The 24,016-nt window shown below is 38.1% G+C and overlaps 1 protein-coding gene across 4 annotated transcripts in view; it reads left to right on the forward strand.

Annotated features, from left to right (window-relative positions):
* The window catches only part of usp45 (ubiquitin specific peptidase 45), a 164,113-nt gene that overhangs the window by 130,095 nt on the left and 10,002 nt on the right, over positions 1 to 24,016 (forward strand). For 3 of the 4 annotated variants that reach the window (XM_072554725.1, XM_072554739.1, XM_072554732.1), the window contains 8 exons: positions 1,225 to 1,306; positions 1,614 to 1,705; positions 2,280 to 2,336; positions 2,698 to 2,868; positions 4,090 to 4,780; positions 8,846 to 8,943; positions 14,265 to 14,351; positions 21,172 to 21,325. In XM_072554725.1, coding sequence (XP_072410826.1) covers positions 1,225 to 1,306; positions 1,614 to 1,705; positions 2,280 to 2,336; positions 2,698 to 2,868; positions 4,090 to 4,780; positions 8,846 to 8,943; positions 14,265 to 14,351; positions 21,172 to 21,325 — 1,432 coding nt within the window. Of the gene's footprint in view, positions 1 to 1,224; positions 1,307 to 1,613; positions 1,706 to 2,279; positions 2,337 to 2,697; positions 2,869 to 4,089; positions 4,781 to 8,845; positions 8,944 to 14,264; positions 14,352 to 15,511; positions 15,571 to 21,171; positions 21,326 to 24,016 lie in introns of those variants that run through there. The other variant, XM_072554740.1, reaches the window with a different exon arrangement.

Here is a 24,016-nt window from a genome sequence, read left to right on the forward strand (position 1 = left end):
TAGCATAGTTGCGTTTGAGGATGGATAGAAAGATAGAGTAGAAAGTTACACTGCAAGGGTTAAATAAACTAGTGGGTGAGAGCAGCCTTACATGAATTGTAAACATTGGTTTGAGTAAATTGCATCAAATGAGGTGTTGGAGTTTTGTTCATGAAGATTAAATCCAATGCAGACACAATGGGCCCAAGGACCTTCTCCTGTGCTCTATTATTCTTTGATTCTAAGGTAGAAACTGTAATGAGGGGGTGAGAATTGTCGGAAGACGTTAAGGATGGTAAACTGTCTATTATCTTAACAAGTGCTGACTTTACCTGTGAAATACTCATATTTCTCTTTGTCAAATATCATTTTCAGCATTTTTTCTTTCAATTTTTAAAAATTTCTCTGTTTTAAATATCTTAACACAAAAGAACGCACTCTTGATCTTTTGTATTTGGACAGGAGCTGTGAATTGAAAAAATACATTCCCAAAGGTGTCTCAAAAGACTATCATAAAAGCATTTTAAGCACTAATGTCATATCTAACTAACTTTGATTGTAAGTAAGCTGTGTTCAGTAGATATGGTGCTGTCTCTGATTTTGGTAGCTTGAATATAATTGTTATTGTTTTTGTAGTTGATAAGTATTTATGCTTTATGTTCAGTTGTTTTGGACAACATAATGACCACAATGGGGCGTAATCTTCCAGTGCCAACTGCAGCAAATAAAAAAATGTGTTCACTGCATTGTCCGGGATGCTAAAATGTTGTGCTGAGCCAATTTGCATGTTTGTGTCTGTCTGAAAATGTCTCTTGCACTGATCTTACTGTCAGAAACCTGGGCCTATAGCATGACATCATTACACTTATTGTCCTATTCTTCTGCTGTTAATTTTTGGTGTCGTCATCGATTAAAGGTAATCACATTCCCCACATTCCCAACCTTGCTATGACCATGACCCTACTTGCAAACTGCTCAGCCCTCCCCAAACTTCCAATTTCCCCTCTTCCTGTCCATTCCCCTTTTACTACCTATCACCCAGTGCTACCCATCTCCATTCACTCAACTATCAATGTATTTCATCGCTGACTCCATTCCATTAACACTGAGTGCCTTAGCATGCCCCCTTCAAGTCTTCCCTCTCCCCCCCCCCACCCCACCAATCCTGTTAAAAATCCTTAGAATTGTTATCTGCAAACTGTAAGTTCTGTACTCCTAGATTATCTGTCTTATTTTATATTGCAGCGCATACAGAGTGCTATTTTGAAAGCCTTCAACAATCCAACAGTCAAAACTGCTGATGAAGAGACTAAACGAAAAGTTAAAGGTAGAGATTTATATATGGCTCAAGGTCGCCATCTAGTGCAATTATGATAATTTATGATATTTTTCAGATGTAATAAAGATTGTATTGAGTAGAGTGGGATTTGTTGAAAAAGTAGTAATGAATGAATAATGTAAATTAATTTTATTTATATTACCAAGGTTTCTTTTGAGGTGCAGCATTTAGAAATTAAGGTGCAGTTTGCCGAATCCATGTGTTGGCATCTTCAAAATAAAGCAATATGTTTGTAAGAGAAATTGTGAACATATAGTTAAAAGTGAAAATATTTGACTCAAATATGTTATTACAGTATATGGTAGAGAAGGTGTGAAGATGAATTTTATCGATCAGATTTTTGGTGGAGAGCTGGTCAATACTATCATGTGTGAAGAATGCTCATATGTAAGTGTTTACTTATTTGCATGACTTTCTGTTGTAAACAAATATAACTGCATTTCAACTTTCTTCCCATTTGTACTCATTTATCACGATCATAGGTAGAATATAAACAAATGTAGGAAGAGAAAAGTACAAAATTGCTAAATAAGTTTCTCTAAAAGAGTCTTTATATGCCACTGTGTGAATTATATAATGATGATGGCTGCTTATGTAGAAGTGTTTGCATGTTCTTTTATCGTCCATTTCTATATCTTGTGAATATATAAGTTGTTTGGGAGTGGCTGCAAAAGAGCTTTATTACTACCAGTAATGTGAATTTTGTTTTAAAAATTGTGAAAATATAAGCAAAGATAACTAATTGTAAATTGGATCTCGACTAACATATCACAACTTTACAGTTAATTTAAATTAAAATCTTGTACCAGGACATATATTTAATTCATTAAAATTTGATATTTTTATTGCATCTCAGATTTTTAGAAAAAGATTAGCCAGTGAAAAGGATTTCCTTTTTATGAGTTTAGATTTTCAGTACTGTCAGCAATTGTATATAATCTTTGATATGATTTTGTTTTAGATTTCAACTGTTAAAGAGCATTTTATTGACCTTTCACTACCCATTATCGAAGAAAGGGTAAGAATTTTTTTTTGTGTAAAGTAAATGCAGAATTTATCATCTGTTAGCATTTTAGATTTTATGGTTTTCCATTCTAACTCGTGTATTAACCTAAAAGTACATGTTTACATATCTTTTGGTGCTGATTTTAGTTTTTTTACTCTGTATTTTATATCTTGACAAATGAATTTGCATGTCTGTTTGTGATAAATTCTAAATTGAGATTTAACTTCACTCAATTCATTTGTCATTTTAAGTTATTTTTTAAATATGCAGTAATCAATGCTTATGTAGTAATTTTATGCACATTTGATGTAATATTTGTTGATTTTATATTACAAATCCTACTTTACAAACTGTTTTTCTCCTAACCAATAAGGCAGCCAAACGACGGTCATCAGAGAAAATAAATAAAACTCATAAAGGAAAAGATGTGGAACTTAAGGAAAATATTTTGGCTTCAAGTAAGCAGGACACCTGCGCAACATCTCTTACCGCAATCAAATATAAAACAAAGAGTTCTAAGAAATCACCATCAATAAAATACATGGTAACAGTATGTCTTTGACTTTATTGTTGAGAGAATAGGTTATAACTATAAGACTACAGAATTTGGCAATTTATTAAATAATTTGATGCTTTGAGTATTTATATTTCCAAGCTTCTTAGTGGGAGCAGTTAACAAATTGGTGCATACAGTTAAGAGTTCCATTTGTCACAAATACACTTTAGGAATTCAAGCAGAGTAATCAGAAACTGCACAATTTAATAATTTTTAAATGAATGCACAGGAAATCCTACAGGATGTGTTTACTTTCACACTTGAGTGACTTAAAAATGCCTCACTATTTGAGTTGCTGCATCAGATAGACAGATTCATAATACCTTTTGAATCTTAAGAAAATCTTTAGTTTGAGGTTAGCTGTGGTACAAGCCATAGGTCATTTTATAAATTAAGCCTGGGAAGCTTCTACCTGTTCCATCCTTTGTATATGCAAAGCAAATTTAAGCTGCTTGTATTCCTTTGGCTAGATTCTCTCTAAATATGAGCCTTCCTTTTCTCACCTTCAGGCCCAAAACCCTTTGAATATTTCTACTTACAAATGGTCTTCTTTCAGGCAGAGGAGGGGAAGCCTTCTTATTTTTTGAGCAGGGCTGTAACTTTATGTATGAGAGAGTCTAGCACTTTAAATAATTTCATGTGTAAGAAAATTGTGGCCAGAATAAGACAGGATGATGGACAAGCCACTGACACACATAGGAACTGGACATTCTTTCTCAATCACCAAATTAGTACATAAAAAAGGCCACAAATGTTTGGAAAATAAGGGCCAAATATATTTGTGGAAGTAGTGAGGTTTCTGATACTTGCATTTTTAGCATACTCATTATTGATAATGATGACTCCGATATTTGTCCAGAATCTAGAAATGAATATGAATGCCATGCATTGACATAATGGAAATATAAATCAAACTCTCAAGTAAATGACTAAAATGTTGATGAAGAAGTGCCAATTTTTATTTTAAGATCATTAGACCTTGTTGAAACTAACCCATAGATGACTGTTTTGGTCAAAAATTTTCTTGACACCTTGTCTCAAATATAGACTGCTTTGACTTAGTTTATTGTGTGACATGGTCAGTCATAATTTAGCCTCCCATCGCAAAAAACAAAGCACAATATGATTTTTCATTATTCTTTATAAAGACATGTATGAATGGAGAGCACCTAGGTAATAATAAGCTAACATATCTTTAATATACTTTAGGGCCATGCAAGCAAACAAAGGATGACAGAAATGAAGAAATCAACAGCAGATGATGATGAAGGGGATTGGCAAGTTTCTGCAGAGCAAAATAATGGACACCAAGAAGAGGAGAGTAACCGTACACTCTGTTGCTCTAGTCTAGGAGAAATCAATAACTTTAGTCAGTCAGAAGGTAGTGATAAAGATGGAAATCAGTCAGATGGAAGCAATGATGCAGATACTGAAATGTCAGAATCTGAGAATCGTTCAAAATCTGTTCAGTCCTTAAGTTGCCACACCAACTCCAATTTTGATTTGACAACTATCAACCACAAACTATCAAATAGTGATTTAGTGCAAACTGAACAAGTGGAGTTTAATTCTAACGATCCCATTTCCAGCGCAGTTACAAAACTCAACCTTGGTAGTACCAAAAATGAAAATCTAATAATTGATATTCTTTATGAGGAACAGACAGACTATGTTGCATTCTGCAGTCAAGATTCAAAGGAGAAATCTGTAGCTTCAAAGAAATTGGTTGCAGCATTTCAAACATTGTCCCACAACTATGAACCACAATCCAAAGAATGCTCGCTCCAATCCTGTCTCAGCCAGTTTACATCTGTGGACCTCCTCATGGGTAACAATAAACTGTTATGTGAAAGGTGTACGGAGAAAAGACAGAAATCATACAAGAAATCACATTTAGCAGGTGGGTATAGTAGAGGTGTCAGAACCACTTCAAAATTTCAGTTGATGTCCATTGAAGAATATCATTTGCACTGTACTTATGGAGCGATGCGAACACAGGCAAATACTGTGATGCAAATAAGACTTCGCTAAATTAGCCTGGTAGTTTTTTAAAAAGTATATATGGATATGCTAAAGGATTTGTGGTAAGCATGCTCCTGTCAGGTAAGGAGTTCTGAGTTTTAAATTTCATGAGGTGGAAAGGACCATGTTCAAAGAAAATCTGTTAAAGGAAACTTAGGAACTGATGAGTTCCCATACACCTGATGCCTTTGACTTTCTATTTGATTGTATTGCGGATGTGGGAGATGCTGTCAAAAAAACGTTGGTGAATGGCTGCTGTGCATCCTGTAGATAGGCCACAGCGTATTCTGTGTTCCATCTGTCTTTCCCTCCGAGGACTGTGCAGGCCAGTGGCTTCTGGAAGAGGAATTCAACACATCCGCATGGCAATCACCATGCATGGACCCTCCAGTGACTGCATGGCCAAACGCTAGAGGAAACATTGTGGCTACTTCAGACCCATGGTGGTGAGAGTGTGTAAAAAAAAATCCATGTGAAAATTAGTGGAAGTAAAAGGTAGAAATTATGATCGTACTTTTTTTTTAGTGACCCTGTCAATAGCATCCGCATCTTCCTGTGAGCCATATCAAACAGAGAAAATTGTACAGGATATTCAGTGATATTTATTCACAGTCATATTTTGAAAAGATAATTTTGCATTTATTTAGCACCATTCATGATCTCAGGGTGTCCCAAAACATTTCACAATGCATGAAGTGCTTTTGAAATGTCATCTTGGCAAAAAGACGGCAGCCTATTTCTGCACAGCATGCTCCCACAAACTGCAATACAATAGTGACCAGATAATCTGTTTTGTGGTGTCATTGAAGAATAAAAATCAGCTAGAAAAACAGGGATAACTGTCTTGATGCTTTTGAAAAATTATCCCACAGCACTATTTTATATCCACTTGAGAGGGCAGACGTCATTTCAACATTTGATTCGAAAGTGCTTCATAAGCATGATTTGCAAGCAAAAAAAAATGTAAATCTCAAATTAAGATGTAATTTTCTTAAAAAATATAACACTCGCATCTTTTTGTCCATCTAAGAGGGCTGTTTTGAATTCCTTTATATTAATGAACATTGCACCAGATTGTTTCCAATCTGCAGTAAATCCTCCAGTAACTCCTTTATATTGACCATAATATCTCATCAATCTCTTCCTTTATCTTTCTTAGAACTCAACTATACATTCTCTGTTGTTGGGTGTTGACTTTTTTGTGCCTCAATATTCTATCTGACCTTTGAAAGTCACTAATTCTGCCTGGGCTTTTGCTCCTTAGAAAAGGCATACCACATGTCTTCCTTTCTAAATATATGTTCATCTGCTACTTTAATTCCTTTCTCTTCTTTCATAGTTATTTCCTCTTTTCTGACTGTACGCTTACTGTTCGCATACAATAAAAAGCTTTATTGTCTCTTTCAGCCACTTTAACCACATTCTTAACATGTTTCAGTATCTGCTGTAGGCGCCTGTGTTCATCACAGTGAACCATACTCCTTGTAGCAGTCATTTTTTTCTCATTAATAAAGTAATAAGAAGTGAAATTAATCTTGTTGAATCTACTTTTGTTTATTTTATGCTTGCTGATCCTAGATATGCTTTTATCCTGCGTGCTGCGCATTATACTTGTAAATCTGTTCCATTTGTTCTGTATTGAAATACTGTTACAGAGTCATACAGTAAGGAAACAGACCCTTTGGTCCAACCAGTCCATGCCATAATAATCCTGAGCTAAACTAGACCCACCTGTCTGCTCTGGCCATATCCCTCCAAATCTTTCCTATTCATGCACTTATTCAGATATCTGTTAAATGTTGTAATTGTGCCCACATTCACCACTTTCTCACGAAGTTCATTCCACACATGAACCAACCTCTGGGTAAAAAAATTGCCCCTTATGTCTTTTTTAGATCTGTCTTCTCACCTTAAAAATGTGCCCCCTGGTCTTGAAATCCCCCATCCTAGGGAAAAGACACCTATTATTAACCCTATCTATATCCCTCATGGTTTCATAAACTTCTATAAGGTCACCTCTCAACCTCCTGCACTCCAGTGGGAAAAGTCCCAGCCTATTCAGCCTTGCCTTATAACTCAAATCTTCCATACCTGGCAACGTCCTGGTAAATCTCTCCTGAACCCCTCTCTAGCTTAACAATATCCTTCCTATAACTGGATGACCAGAACTGGATGCAGTACTCCAGAAGAGGCCTCACCAATACCTTATACAACTTCAATGTGACATCGCAACTCCTATACTCGAAGGACTGAACAATTTTGTTTACAATGCCTCACCAGAACCAAATCAATTTGTTTTGAATGTTTTCTTACACATTTTAAAGTAATTGATATTGCTGTCAGCTTGTGCTCTCAATGTTGTTTATTATTTTTCTTTAAAAATGTAGATTGATTAAAGATAAAGCAAAATAGTAAATAAAAATAAACTTGATGTTTTCAATTCGATGATAAATATCAAATATTAGCCAACATGATTAATGAAGATACACTGAGAAATGCATTTCCACCATCTGATTGTCCAAGTATTGAGTTACGCCTTTTTTCAAAGGCAGAACATCTAGTAGAAGTGTTAAACGGAATTTGCACATTTCCTGTACCTGCTACATCAGCCAACTGTGGATCCTTCATCTATTTTCCTGTTCCATCATCTTCAAATCTACCAACGGCCAAGCCAGAAAGTTTCTTCTCCATAATGAGCTGTCCGAAGAAGGACAAATGTTGGAGGATATATATGAAAATGTATATCTTACAATTTGATTGCTAAAGCCACGTGATCAATGTAAAATATATTTGGGCATTACCTCTGCACTGTAGGAGCATTGTGTGCAACTTTGGTTTCCTTGCCTACATAAAGATATACTTGCTGTAGAGGGAATGCAATAAAAGTTCACCAAAGAAATTCTTATTTATTATATAAGAAAATATTATATAAACTGGGTATTTATTTTCTGGAAACTAGACAAATGAAAAGTGATTGCATTCAAATATATTGGATTATTCCAGGGCTCCACAGAGTGCTTGCAAGAACAATTTTTCTCCTGGTCAGGGTAAAAATGCTTTAAAATAAGAGGCACGCCATTTATAATGCAGATAAGGAAAAATTTCTTCATTCAGAACAGTTCTGGTTGCCCTATTATAGGAAAGATGTGGATGCTTTGGAGAGGGTTCAGAGGAGATTTACCAGGATGCTGCCTGGACTAGAGGGCTTATCTTATGAAGAGAGGTTGACTGAGCTAGGATTTTTTTCATTGGAGGAAAGGAGGAGGAGAGGGGACCAAATTGTGGTATACAAGATAATGAGAGGCATAAATACAGTCGATAGCCAGAGTCTATTTCCCAGGACAAAAATGGCTAACACGAGGGGTCAAAGTTTTAAGCTGGTTGGAGGAAAGTATAGAGGGGATGTCAGAGGCGGGTTCTTTACACAGAGAGTTGTGAGAGCATGGAATACATTGCCAGTAGCAGTTGTGGAAGCAAGGTCATTGGGGACATTTAAGAGACTGCTGGACATGCATATGTTCACAGAAATTTGAGGGTGCATACATTAGGATCAATGGTCGGCACAACATCGTGGGCTGAATGGCCTGTTCTGTGCTGTACTGTTCTATGTAGAACATAGTCAATCTTTGAAATTATTTGCTCCAGGGTGCTCTGGACAGTTGGTGATTAAAGCTCCAAGCCTCAGGTTGTACGAATACTCTGTTTTAAAAACATTAAGAGATACAGGAATAGTGCTGGAAAATGGTGTTGAAGTAGAAAATCAGTTGTGACCACGTTCAATGACGGAGCAGTCTCGAAGGGCTGAAAGCTCTACTCCTGCTCTGATTTCTTATATTCCACTAAATCCTTAACTATTCAACTATCTGAAAAGAAGAGAGTTTGTTTGCTCAAGTTTGAGATTATAAAACATTTAATTGTGTTTAATGATATTTTGTTTCAATAGAGAAGAAGTCAGAACATGTGTACACAAATGCTCGCAAACAAATGTTGATCTCTGCTGTCCCACCTATACTAAATCTTCATCTTAAAAGATTCCACCAGGTAATCCTCAGTACATTGTTTGCATGAACTTAATTATATGTTTTTTTCTGCTTAATCATTTTCGATTAGTTGTCTTATTTGGGAGCTGTTATTTTATAACATCTAGACTTTTCATCTTGTACAATGTATTTAAGCATTTCCAAGTATATGTTCAGTCAAGGATATGATTTGGAGATACTGGTGTTGGACTGGGGTGTACAAAGTTAAAAATCACACAACACCAGGTTTTAGTCCAACAGGTTTAATTGGAAGCACACTAGCTTTCGGAGCGACGCTCCTTCATCACCTGACAATCACCTGTTGAAGGGGCATCGCTCCGAAAGCTAGTGTGCTTCCAATTAAACTTGTTGGACTATAACGTGGTGTTGTATGATTTTTAACTCAGTAAAGGATAGTTTGTCTCAAAATGCATATTTATAGAGCTCTGATTAATCATTTCAAACATTGATATGGGGAGGTTGGTTGTGTTGGAAGTCAGTGGTGAAGTATAGCATGTCTTAATTATTATATCTGAAAGATGTTGTGAAACTTGAAAGGGTTCAGAGAAGACTTACAAGGATGTTGCCAGGGTTTGAGGATTTGAGCTGTAGGGAGAGCTTGAATAGGCTAGGGCTGTTTTCCCTGGAGCATCGGAGGCTGAGGGGTGACCTTATAGAGATTTATAAAATCATGAGGGGCATGGATGGGATAAATAGACAAAGTCTTTTCCCTGGGGTGGGGCAGTCCAGAACTAGAGGGCATAGGTTTAGGTAGAGAGGGGAAAGATATAAAAGAGATCTCAGGAGCAACATTTTCATGCAGAGGGTGGTGTTTGTGTGTGTGGAATGAGCTGCCAGAGGAAGTGATGGAGGCCAGTACAATTGTAACATTTAAAAGATGGATGGGTCAATGAATAGGAAGGGTTTGGAGGCTTATGGGCCAGTGCTGGCAGGTGGGACGAGGTTGGGTTGGGATATCCGATCGGCATGGACGAGTTGGACTGAATGGTCTGTTTCTGTTCTGTACACCTTTATGATTCTATGACTCTAACTATGGATGCTGTAAATCAGAAACAAAAACAGAAATTGCTGGAAAAAGCTCAGCAGGTCTGGCGGCATCTGTGAAGAGAAATTGAAGTTAACATTTCGAGTCTAGTGACCCTTCCTCAGAACAGTTCTGAGGCAGTGTTACCAGACTTGAAATGTTAACTTTGACTTCTCTTTGCATGCTGCTAGACCTGCTGAGCTTTTCCAGCAATTTTTATTTTTATGTCTTAATGATTAATGAGTTAAAATTATATTCCTTGCTCGAATCATAGAAAAGCTGTAGAATTTTTAAACACAGAAGGCAGCCTTTTGGCCTTTCCATTCATTACTCATTTCTCAAAACACGATGTGTTTAGGAGAACATGAGGACTGCAGATGTTGGAGTTCAGAGTCGAGAGTATGGTGCTAGAAAAGCACAACAGGGCAGAAGGCATCCGAGGAGCAGGAGAACCAACATTTCGGGCACAAGCCTGATGAAGGGCTTATGCTCGAAACTGTCCACAATGTGTTTAGTCCCATTCTTCTGTCCCTTCCCCATAACATGTTTATTTTTCACATAGCTTGTTATTGCAAGTTAAGAAAATATTATGGATTTTTTTCCATCATGTTTCTAGTGGAATAATCCATATTCCATGTACTAATAAGTTTCTGCTTAAGAAATATGCAAACTTCATTCACTCTTCTGGTCATTGTGTTAAAATCACCAACACTAACAGCTTCATTTCCAATTTACTTGTCAAAACTCAATTTTGATTGTGTGTATTAGATCTTCTGAAGATTTACTGTTCTAGTGTACTCTGATTTTTCCAAACTCACCTCACTCTAAAAAATTGGCATCTTAGAATTATGCAATTAATCTCTAATGTACTTTTGTCTATTGTTGTAATATTCTTACTCAAGCAAATGCTCACAAATAGCTACCATATATTACATGCTTACCATCTGATTTGTATAAAACTTCCATTGCTTTCTTTCATGTTATGTGCTTCTGCATCTGAAGGCCAGGATCAATAAGCGTTTTGACAGATATATCATCTTGACCTCTCCCTTTTAAAGAAGCAGTATAGAGTCAGAAAGTGTAGAATCTGTGGGTAGAGTTGAGGAACCATAAAGAAAAACAGACACTTGCATACAGATTGCCTAGCAGGAATCAGAATGTGGGGCGGAAGGTAAATAAGGAGAAAGAAAAGACATGTATGAAATGCCCTATTACAATAATCATGAGCACTTCAATGGGCTGAAAAAATCAGTTTGATACTGGATCCTAAAAAAGTGCGATGAGTTGTGCCTTTAAGAAAAACTTACTCAGTCGTGTTTCTCTTGAAGAGGATTGTTGTAAACCGTGTGATAAGGTGTCTGCTCCATAGAAGGCAGAATGAACAGCTTTTGAGTTTTTTCTTTAGCTAGACGAATGAATCATGATTGGGTGGAATCAGACTCAGGTTTATTTTTGATCTCAGTTGTTGAATTTGTGGTTTTGGATTAGGAGCTGCTAGATACAGCTTGCTCTCTCTCTGCTGCTGCAAAAAGCTTGAGGTCTCTTTATGTTGCTAGGTTCCTTTTGTTGTGTTCCTTCTCCTGGACTGGAGATATCAAGTAAGGGAAATCTGTTTCGCTGAATTTCCCTTTGATAAAGGTACATTTATAGGATATTGGAACAGTAGACGAATAGTAGTTAAATAATAAATGATTTTGTTAAGTATTTCGATAGAGTTAAAGTTATGCCAATTCCTATTTCATACAGTGTAAGAATAATGTATGTTTTGCTTAAAGCTTTGCAGTTTGACCAATTGAAATGCATCTAGAAGGCAGCACCAATAAGATAAAAGTTAGGGCCTAGGCTACCATCTCAATACATTTTGAGGAAGTTTGGTCTGGTCCATAATAAAAGGAGTTCTTGGAATGTTGACGAGATTTATTTTTGGAGCAGCTTATAGTAGAGTCCACTAGGAGACAGGCAATTCTGGATTTGGTGATGTGTAATGAGGAGATTTGATTAGGGAGCCCTTGATTAGATGAAGGAACCTCCAGCATGTAGTAACCATAAAATGATAGAATTCACCCTGCAGTTTGAAAGGGGAAGTTGGAATCCGATATAACGGCATTACAATTGAGTAAAGTTAACTATGAAGATATGAGGGAGGTGCTGGCCAGAGTTGATTGGAAGGGGAGCCTAGCAGGGAAGGTGATGGAGCAGCAATGGTGGGAGTCTCTGAGTATAACTTGGGAAGAACAGTAGAAATTCATCCGAAGGAAAAAGAAACAAAATAAGGTGAAGACAAGACAACCATGGGATATCATCAAAAGAGAAAACATACAATTAGTGGGAGGCCAGAGCATTGGAAAGCCAGCAGAGGGCAACGAAAAGAAGCAATAAGAAGGGAGAAGAGGAAATATATGGGGAAGTTAGCTGATAATATAAAAGAAGATTGCAACAGCTGTTTTAGCGTTATGAAAGGAGAGGCAAGAGTGGAAATTGGACGACTGGAAAATTAGATTGGAGAAGTCATAATGGGTACAAAGAAATAACAGAGAAACTAAATAGGTAATTTGCATCTGACCTCACAGTAGAAGACACCAGTAGCATACTTCAGTGAAGTCAGGATGCAGAAGTGAGTGAAATTGCTTTCACCAAGGCGAAGGTGCTGGATAAGCTGAAAGATCTGAACATAGATAAATCTCATGGACCGAATGGACTAAACCCCAGCATTCTGAAAGAGATAACTGAGCAGATTGTATTGCTGGTAATCTTTTAGGATTCACTGGAGTCTGGGAGGGACCCAGAGCCCTGCAAAATGGTAAGTGTAACATCCCTGTTTAAGAAATTAGGGAGGCAGAAGATGGGAAAGTATAGGCTGGGTAGCCTGGCCTAGATGTTTGAAAATATTTTAGAGTCTCATTAAGGATGAGAGTGCAGAGTACTTGGAAGTGCATGGTAAAATTGGGCTGAATCAACACTGCTTCATTAAAGGGAAGTCATGCTTGACAAATCTGTTAGAATTCTTTGATGAGGTCATGAGCAAGTTAGACAAAGCAGAGCCAGTAGACATGATGAATTTGGATTTCAACAAGGCTTTTGACTAGGTACTGCACAGGAGGCTGCTACATAAGATAAGAGCCCATGATATTAGGGGCAAGGCACTCTCATGGATAGAGTATTTGTTGACTGGCAGAAAACAGACAGTGGTGATAAAGGGATCTTTTACAGAATGGCAGTTGGTAACTAGTGGAATTCCACAGGAATCTGGATTGGGACAACAACTATTCACATTATACAATATTGGTCTGGATGGAAGAACTGAGAGCATTGTTGCTAAGTTTGCAGACGACACAAATTTAGGTGGAGGGACAGGCAGTGTTGAGGAAACAGGGAGGCTGCAGAATGACTTGGATAGAGTAAAGAATTGGCAGATGTACTTCAATGTGGGAAAGTGTGAGGCTATGCATTTTGGTAGGAAGAATAGAGGTGTAGACTATTTTCTAAATGGGAAAAGGTTTCAGAAATTTGAAGCACAAAGGGACTTGGGAGTCCTAATTCAGGATTCTCTTCCGGTTAATATGCAGGTCAATTGACAGTTAGGAAGCCAAATACTATGTTAGCATTCATTTTGAGGGAGCTAGAGTACAAGAGCAGGGGTGTATATACTGCTAAAGCTGTAATGCTCTGGTCAGACCACATTTTTGGCCCCCATATCTTAGGAAGAATGTGCTGGTCTTGGAGGGGGTCCAGAGGAGGTTTACAAGAATGATCCTGGGGATGAGGGCTTGTCATATGAGGAATAGTTGAGCACTCTTGAGTCTGTACTCAATGGAGGTTAGAAGGATGAGGGGGGGGGAGAATCTCATTGAAACTTAAGACAATTTACTGAGAGGCCTGGATAGAGTGAAAGTGGGGAAGATGTTTCAACTAGAAGGAAATCATTGCAGTGAAAGCACAACCTTTTAGAACTGAGATGAATAGGAATATCTTCAGCCGGAGAATTTGTGAAACAGAATGCTGTTGAGGCCAAGTCATTGAGTATATTTAAGAGAGAAATGCCTAAGCAGGTTCTTGCTTAGTAAGGGGATCAAAGACTAGAGGAAGAAGGCAGGAGAATGGTGTTGAGAATCATATCAGCTGTAATCAAATGAGGGAGTAGATTCAATGAACCAAATGGCCTAATTCTGCTTCTATGACATGGCTTTATTTGTTTCAGGTAATAAGAAAGCAATTTTAAATTTGCCAAATTATGGTTGGAATTCCACATGAATATAAATGTGTGCTTCGATGACTCTAACATAACTTCTGTTCTTCAGACAGGTTTGAGTTTGCGGAAAATTAATAGGCATGTGGATTTTCCTTTAGTTCTGGATTTGGCTCCATTCTGTTCTTCCAACTGCAGGGTAAAATCTTTACATACAGTACTCTATATTTTTCAGTAGTTATTTTGAAAGCATTCAGTAGATCCTGCTGGTTATGTTATCCACAGGAATGCTATACAAAATTATGGGTATTATAATTTGTGATCATGTTTTCATGACGTTGTTGAAAGTATTAAGCACATTTATAGAATATCTTAAGTAGCTCATACGTGCACTTAAATACAAACACTGAAATCCAAAGATGTATAAAATTTAATTACTTTGAAATGCTATTACTGTTCAGTGAATGAATATAGCTGCAATAATAATGTCATTGATCGCTGTGATTACCTTGGTTGTAAGGCATACAAATATATTATTTGGCCTAAGTGGTCCACAGCAGTGCTTATAAAGCTCACAACATTCTTCCTGATCTCTGCATCAAACCATAAAGCATGCTCTTTTATCCTCTTCTCTCTGATAACTTGCTAATAAATGCACTATATTTCCACTATCCACTGCATTTTTGTTCCATTTCTTATACATGAATTTATATTTATTATGCTAGTTTTTTGAAACCCATAAAAATGGAATGATAGACCAGAATTTTCTCAATTTCTTGGTGTCCCTTGGACTGAAAATAAGTCACAAATTAGGGCAAATGGTCAGCATTTTACCAGTAACAGCTAATTATTTGGTAGACAATTGAAGATGCCAATTTGCCTCATTATGCTGTGAGCCCAATCAGTAGCTACCAATGGACATGGCTGCTGCTGAAGCTGCAGAAAGGAAAAGAAGGGGTGCTTACATGTTGAGGAGCTCACGCAGGACAATAAGTTTTATTTTGAATATACAGGGACAGTGAGTAAAAGGAAACCCACTAATTATGGTGTAGGAGCTCAAATGGTGGCCATTGCCTTGAGAAGAACTCAACATGGGCCATGGAGTCCATTTTAAGGAAGGCCCCTCCCCCAGGTGCCCTCTGGGAGACCATACAGATTGCCTCGTGAACTGCCTATGCAATGGAAGGTCATCCCAATGCTGGTAAAATGCTCTTAATTGGTCAATTAATCAGCTTAATTGTCTGTCCAGTTGTGATTGGCAGGTAATGATTCCATCATTTAGAATATCCTTCAGTAGCAAGATGACATCAGGCTTTTTTTCTCATATCTATCATTTTCTCTCTTTTTATTCATTCACAGGATTGGGCATTGAAGGATAGGCCATTTATTGCCTATCCCTAATTGTCCAGGATAAGGTGGTGAGTTGCTTTCCTATCTACTTGTCCCATTACCATCTTGGGTCGCTTAACAATCTTACCTTCACCCTAACAAAAACGTTCCTTTTTTTTTTCTCCTTCACCACTCTGACCCACTGCCCATCCTTCTGAGAACTCCATGTTTGAATTTCTTCAATTGGTTGTCCATTATTTGTTCACGGGATGTTCTCATCACAAGCAAGGTCAGCATTTTCGCCTTTTCATATTTGCCTTTGACAAAGTGGTGGTGAACTCCATCACATTACTAGAGTAGCTCATATTAAATTTCATTAGTGGCTTTGATGTGACTATGACATAGGTAAGCTGTTCCTCCATTCCTCCTTTTTCCTGCAATCTTTGACAAGGTTGAGTGCACCATCCTCTTCTAGTACCACTGCCACTGTCGACCAGCTGGTGCATCTTCGATTCCTGGGCTATTCTTAGCTCATTATAGCTGAAGAATTACCTACAATAACTTCTGTCCTAGCTCCTTCACCATAAACCTCCTGTGTTCTAAAGATCTTTCCTTGGCCTTCTCCTTTTTCTCATCGACAATGTTAATCCTCAGTGACGTCATTTGAAAACACAATGTTAGTTTCCACATTTACTCTGATGACACCTGGTGCTATTTCACCAGAACTCTCTTAAACTGTCTATTCTTTTTGAATTGTTACACTATTTGTCCAAGATTCAATACCAGTTAAGAAAAAATTCCTCTAAACTAAATACTCTCACAATGAAGAACATTGGCTTCAGTCCATACTGAAACTGTGCTCATTTGAAATTGAGTTCATTTACCTCACTGGCCACTATCTAATGTATGAACCAGATGGTTCACAATTGGTGTCCTATATACGTGTCAAGATAGGTTTGAAAAGCTGAAACAGTTCTTCTTGGAAAATAGAAAGCTAAGTGGAAATCTGACTTGAGGTATGCAATCTGGACAGAGCAGATAGGAAGAAAATGCTCTCAGTCATGAAAGTATTAAGAATGAGAATATACAGATTCAAGGTAATTGCTAAAGAAAAAAAAAAAGTGGCACAAGGAAAATCTTTTTGACAAAATAATGGTTATGGTCTGGAATGCACTGCTTGATAATGTGATGGAGGCAGGTTCAGTCAAGGTATTCAAATGGAATTTACATTGTTATTTGAAAAGAAGCTATGTGCATTGTTACAGGGAAAAGGAAAAGAATGACACTTGTTCAGATGCTCATTTGGTTAACATTGAATGAGTCATGTGGCCTCCTTACAATGATTCTATGATTTTGTGGTATTTGACTCCAAGATGAGCTCCGCCTGGCTGTTGTTTAATTGGTAGCTATCTCGCCTTAGAATCCAAAAGTTGTTGATTCAATTCCTGATCCAGGAAATGAGCATGAAAAATTCAGATTGCTGCTTTTAAATGCCAACACTGCTGCCTGCAAGCTTTAAGATAATTCATGTTTTCAGTATAGTTTATGAACATAAAAATATTTGGGGGAAGACCAATTTGAATGAGATCAGGTTTGATTCGGCCAGAGTCGACTTGGAGCTGATACTTTTAGGTAAACTTTTCTCAAAACAGTGGGATACATTCGAGAAGGAAATAGGGCAAGTACAGGGCCATCTTGATCCAAAAAAGACAAAGGGTGGGACTAACAAATCCTGTGAAACCTGAATATCTAGGGATATGCAGGATTTGATAAAGAGAAGAAGGGAGGCTTATGGCAGATACCAAGGAATCAAAACAACAGATACTCTAGAGGAGTACAGAATCTGCAAAAGGAAGCCTAAAAATGAAATGCAGAGAGCAAAAAGGATACATGAAAGAATAGTGGCAGGTAAAATAATGGCAAGTCGTAAGTTATTTTACCATAAGGATAATTAGGGGAAGAGTAGAGCCCATTAAAGACCACAGTAGTAATTTATTACTACTACTGGAGCCAAATTGCATAGATAGGGTTCTACATGAATACTTTGTGTCACTAGTATTCACTAGTGAGAGAAATGATGTGAGTGTAGAAGTCAAGGAGAAAGACTCTATTATAATTATAGAAGTTAGCATTGACACAGAGGTTCTGAGGTCTGGCAGGCTTAAAATTAGATAAACATCCAGGACCAGATGAAATGTATCTCAGATTATTGAATGAGGCAAAGGAGGAAATAGCTGGAGAGTTGGCAGTAGTTTTTAATTTCTCCTTAGCCAGGAGAGGTGCTGGAGGAATGGAGGACAGTAAAGGTGGTACTGTTATTCAAGAAAAGAGCAAGAGATGAACAAGGAAACTACAGGTGAGTCAGACTAACCTCAGTGGGTAAGCTATTGGAAGCTATTCTAATGGACATAATTATTCTGCACTTGGAGAGGCAGGATTAATCAAGAATAGTCAGGATGGATTCATTAGGGGATAGTCATGTCTGACCAACTTGAGTGAATATTTCAAAGAGGTTTCCAGTTGTGAAGGTGAGAATAGTGCATTCAACTCGATATACTTAAACTTCAACAAGACTTTTGATTAGGTACCCTATGTGGGACTGACAGTGAAGGTAAAAGGAGGAGAAAGTGAGGACTGCAGATGCTGGAGATGGTAAAAACCCAAGGTATCTCAGGAAATTTGCCAGTACATAATTGGCTGAGTGGTAGGAAGCAGAGATTAACAGTCAAAGGAATCCTGAGCCCAGCGATGCTCTGCAGGGATTTGGGGCCTTAGTTTGTGATATATAAATGATTTAGATGTGCATTTGGGAGCGTTGATCAGTAAGGTTGCAAATGATATGGAAATTGGTGGGTGAGAAGTAGTGAGGAGGATAGTCTTAGATTATAGGAGAACATGGATGTGTTAGTCTGATGGGCTACCCAGTGGCAAATGGAATTCTATCAGCTAACTGTGTGGTTATGCACTTAGGCAGGACAAACGAAACAAGGGAGTACACGAAGAATAATCAGAACCTGCGAAGCACTGAGATTCAGAGGGGTGTTGATGTGCATGTCCACTGACACATTAAGATTGGTAAAATGGTTAAGAAGGCATATTGATTGCTTGCCTTTTTTAACCAAGGCATAGAGTTTAAGAGCAGAGAGTTATGATGGAAATGTTTCAAACATTGGTTAGGCCATCCATAGAGTATTATGGGTGGATCAGGAGCCCTGATTGATTCTCAGGCTGACAAGTGGCAAGTAAAATTTGCACCACTCAAATGTCAGGCTGTGACTATCATAAGAAACAGTCTAACCTCCTTGCCTCCTTCAATGGTGCTACCATCAATGAATCGCCCACTATAAACATCCTTGGGGGTTACGATTTACCAGAAATGTGACTCGCCGCATAAACACAGTGGGTACAGGCTAGAGGTGAGGAATACTGTAGTGAGTAACTCACGTCCTGACTCCCATAGCCTATTCAGAATCTACAAGACACAAATCAGGAGTGTAATGGAATACTCCCCACTTGCCTGGATGAGTGCAGGTCCATCAACACTCAAGAAGCTTGATACCATCAATGCCCAAGCAGCCCACTTGATTGGCGCCATGCCCGCAAACATCTACTCCCTTCACCACTGACATTCAGAAGCAGCACTGTGTGCTATCTACATGGTGCATTGCAAAAATTCAACAAAGGTCCTTAGACAGCAACCCATGACCACTTTTATCTAGAAGAACAAGGGCAGTAGATACATGGGAACACCACTATTTGCAAGTTCTCCTCCAAACCAATCACCATCCTGACTTGGAAATATATTATTATTCTTTCAATGTCACTGGGTTAAAATCCTGGAATTTTCTCCCTAAAGGCATTGTGGGTCAACCTATAGCTGTTCAAGAAGGCAGCTCACCACAACCTTCTCAAGGGCAATTAGGAATCGGCAATCAATGCAGACTGGCCAGTGACACTCACATCCCAGTAATGAATTTTTTAACAGTCTGCATTATAGGAGGGATGTGATAGCATTACAGAGGGTGCAGAGGAGATATACTAGAGTGTTGCCTGGGCTGGAGAGTTTGTTATGAAGAAGGATTGGACAGACTGGGTGGTTTTCCTTGGAGCAGAGGAATCTAAGGGGGTACTTCTTTGATTATGAGCAGCATAGACAGGGCAGATGGGAAGAAACTTTCCCCTCAGTCAAGGGATCAATAATGGTTGGAAGGGGGTATATATTTAGGTAAGTGGGAGGTTTCGAGGTAATCTGAGAATTTTTTTTCACCCAGCGGATGATGGAAATGGAACTCACTGCCTGTAAGAGTGATAGAGTCAGAAGCCTTCATAACGTTTAAGTATTATTTGGATGTACACTTGTGATGCCAAGGAATACAAGGCTTTGAGCCAAGTGCTGGAAACGGGGCTTAGCTGATGTCTTTGACCGGAACAGTCTCAATGGGCCGATGGGCCTTTTATATGCTATATACTTTGGGACAACATATCTGTCCTTGCCAAGATTACATATTTCCAGTTCTATTACATCTATGTCTCAGCTCATCTGTTAAAATCCCTGCCTTTTCAATCTCTAAGACGTAATTATTCTCTCACTCTTCTGGGCAGATTCCATTTTTTAACCTTTCCTGAGCTTAGGTTCATCCAGTTCTCTGATTTTGTGAACTATGTTCGGTCTATCATCACTCCCGTAGAAGGTGACTTACATTGGCTCCTGCTTAAACAATATCTCAGTTTTAAAATGTTCTTCCTTGTTTTCAAGTTTCTCCTTCGGGCTTTTCCTTATCTCTGTACTATCTTCCAGTTCGTTAACCATCTCAGATATCAGTAGTTCTCCAATTCTGACCTCTTGAGCATTCTCCATTTATTTGTTTTGTTGCAATTACAAAATCCCTTACTTATATAGCACACTTAATGTAATAAATTGTCCTGTGGTACTACACAGGAACATTATCAAACAAGATAAGCATAGTTATGGATTCGTTTATATAAATGACAAAAAGTAGTGAACCCAGCACTGATCCTTGTGGCACACCACTGGTCACAGGCCTCTCGCCTGAAAAGCAACCCTCCACCATCACCCTGTCTTCTACCTTTGAGCCAGTTCTGTATCCAAGTGGCTAGTTCTCCCTGTATTCCATGAGATTTAACCTTGCTAACCAGTCTCCCATGGGCAATCTTGTCGAACACCTAAATGAAGTCCATATAGATCACGTCTAGCGTTCTGCCCTCATCAATCCTCTTTGTTGCTTCTTCAAAAAACTCAGTCAAGTTTGTGAGACATGATTTCCCATACACAAAGCCATGTTGACTATCCCTAATCAGTCCTTGTCTTTCCAGATACATGTACATCCTGTCCCTCAGGATTCTCTCTAACAATTTGCCCACCACCAATGCCAGCTTGTCCTTAAACAGCTTTCTTAAATAGTGGCACCACGTTAGCCAACCTCCAGTCTTCCAGCTCCTCACTTGTGACTATCAATAATATAAATATCCACAATCAGGGAAGATCTCACTCTACTCACTACTGTAGACTAACAGCAAGGTTACACATTAAAAACTATGCATTTACTTGTTTCTGTGCTGTGAGTTCTCCCACACAGGGTCATCCACAGTCAGCTATGAATTTTGCTGTTTGTTCATTTTTCCTAGGTGCACTCCAATTGAGTAACTGACTTTTGTGCATTTTTTTTAAGAATGTTGGAGAGGAAAACAAGGTGCTGTACAGTCTGTATGGGGTCGTTGAACACTCTGGATCTATGCGTGGAGGACACTATACAGCATACGTCCAAGTCAGAGCAGCCAACAAAAAAGTGTCTGATCATATTCCTGGAAACAAAAACATCCCAGGTAAAATAGACAGCTTTTCACCACCAGCATTATCCTCCACCATTTCCACCATCTCTCATGATGCCATCACCAGGAAAGTTCTTCCCTTTCCTCGCCCTAATTACCCTAATCTATTTCTCAATTGTCCTCAATATGCTCTCCTTTTGCATAGTACTCCTCTCTGCAAGCACCAAAAATTAAATGAGGAGACTAAACGCTGATTGGGGCAATTGCTTGCTGAAGACTGCAAGCATGAAGCCAAGCTATTGGTCATCTAACATTTAATTCCTTCCCCCACTCCCAGTCCTACCTCTTGGCTTCAGCCTTCCACACCATTCCACTGAAGTTCAATGTAAGTTCAAGGAACAGCATGTTTCACCTTTTTTGTGAGGTACTTTAATAACCTTCTGAACTTGACATTGAATTAAACAATTCCAAATCATGGCTTCTGCCTCCATATTATAGTTGTTGGTCATGCTTCTGTCTTTACTGTTTACTGCTCCTCTGAATCCATCCTTTATTTATCTTTCTTGCCTGTTATCATTTCCTTTTGCCTTGCAGCATCATCCCCTTTGTCATTTAATCTTGCTTTTCTTTCACCTTATTACAAACCATTGCTTTGAATCCTTCCATCCTCATTTTCCCTGTCTGTGTATTCCTTTTAAACCTGCAATATCTAACTTCTTCCAGTTCTAACATAAGGTCATTAACCTAAAACATTGACTATGTTTCTCCCTCCGCGGATATTGCTTGGGTGCTCTGAATACTTAAAGCATTTTCTGCTTTTGTTTCAATTTTACACTATCCATAATATTTTGCTTTAGATCAATAACCAGATATATTCATGTTAACTAAGGAAAAAAAACACAAAACCAGAAGGGGTCAAAAATATGATGATGGCACAGTAATACAAAGGACTTTTGATATTATTGGATTGATAGGAAAATCCACTATGGACCATATTTTCATGAAAGTTTGGGGAAAACTCAGCCTGCCCACTCTTGTCCCTTCTGAAATGCAAGATCCATATGTGACTTTGTCCATAGTGTTGGATTTGCAATGTATTTTGCAAGAGGGGTGTGGGAGTAGGCAAATGTGAAGATAGGCCAATTAGGTGGCCTGCTTTGTTTTTCCAGCACAGCGGTCCAGTTCCCAACGTCATTTTGAAGATCTCTAAACTTCACTCGCCAGCCAATCCGGATACCCCTAAATTTCCCACCCTATCTCCATTCACCACCTATTCCCATGCCACCTCCAAGTAAATTCTATACTCACTCACCCAATATGCACAATGTGCAGTCCTCAGAAACTATTTAAAGGAATAAGAATTATTTTAAAATTATTAGCATTTAAGTTGAACAATCTAATAGTCAGTCCTCATTTAACATTGCCCTGTTTAATTTTTAATTTTAATTTAATTTTAATTTTATTTTCTGAGGAGCCTGTTTCTTTTGCTTGCATGAACATTTTGTTTTAGTTTTGTTTGTATATGATTTTGTGTTATTGCCTGTAGACTCAAATTCTGGTCTTCCCTTTGCTGCTAGCTCCTTGCTTCCTTCCTGAATTTGAACTGAGATACTGGGCTCATTATACTCACAGAAATTGATAGGTGTATGTAGTCGTGGGACCAACTTAAGTCATTAAGATGTAGTGGCAGTAGTAGGCCATTCATTGTGTGTTCCGTCGCTCAGTGCAATCATGGCTGATCTGATCTTCAGTTCCACTTTCCTACTTATTCCTTTTAACCCCCGATTCCCTTACTGATTAAGATCTAACTATCTTATCTTTGGATATACTTAACAACCCAACCCTTTGCAGTAAACAATTCCACAGATTTGCTATCCTCTGAGTGAAACAATTCCTTCTCTTCTCTGTTTTAAATGTTCAATCCCTGATTGTGAGATTATGCCTTCTAGTCCTACACTCTCCCACAAAAGAAAACAACCTTTCTGCACCTATTCTGTGAAGTCCCTGAAGAAGCTTGTATGTTTTAATAAGGTTGTCTTTCATTCCTCTAAATTACAATGAGTAAAGGCCCAACCTACTCAACCAGTCCTCTCAAAGTAGGTTCCCCCCAACCCCCAGGTCTTCCTGCATTCTTTGTCCATGTAAAAATATTCAGATCTTCATTTTTCTTCCTGCCGAATTGCATAACCTTGGATTAAGCCCATTATATTCTATCTGCCAAGCTTTTGCTCACTTGCTTCACCAGTCTATATCCCTGTGCCAACTCATTTTGTTATCTATTTTTGTGTTCTCTTTTGCCACTAGATGGAGCACGGTCAGTTTAAAAATAGTCATGTTGCTTTTAGATTTTTAACTTCATTTTAACAATTTTATTTACCACTGTGAGAATTCAGCCTCTTAAACTACAGGTGGTACTATATTTCAGCTTGCCAGTGCAAGTATGATGTCTTAATTGTTTTCTCTGCTAAGGATGGCATTATGGAGCCAAACCTGATTTTTAGCATCAATTCCTATGGGAATTGACACTATACTTATTTTTTTGCTTAAAGTCACAAGTTTCAACAATATAAGCCTGACTTTAAGTGAGGATATCCTGTAAAACCCTAAGTTTAAACTTGGCTATCATTGGGTAGTAACTACACGAGTGCAGAATACGTATAATCCTTTAGATATCTGGTATGTTTACAAACAAACAAGAAACAACAACAACATCAAAGGCAAATTCCATTATTGACCCTCCTAAAA

The sequence above is a fragment of the Chiloscyllium punctatum genome, chromosome 3 (assembly GCF_047496795.1).
Source record: "Chiloscyllium punctatum isolate Juve2018m chromosome 3, sChiPun1.3, whole genome shotgun sequence".
In the NCBI taxonomy this organism is placed as follows: domain Eukaryota; kingdom Metazoa; phylum Chordata; class Chondrichthyes; order Orectolobiformes; family Hemiscylliidae; genus Chiloscyllium; species Chiloscyllium punctatum.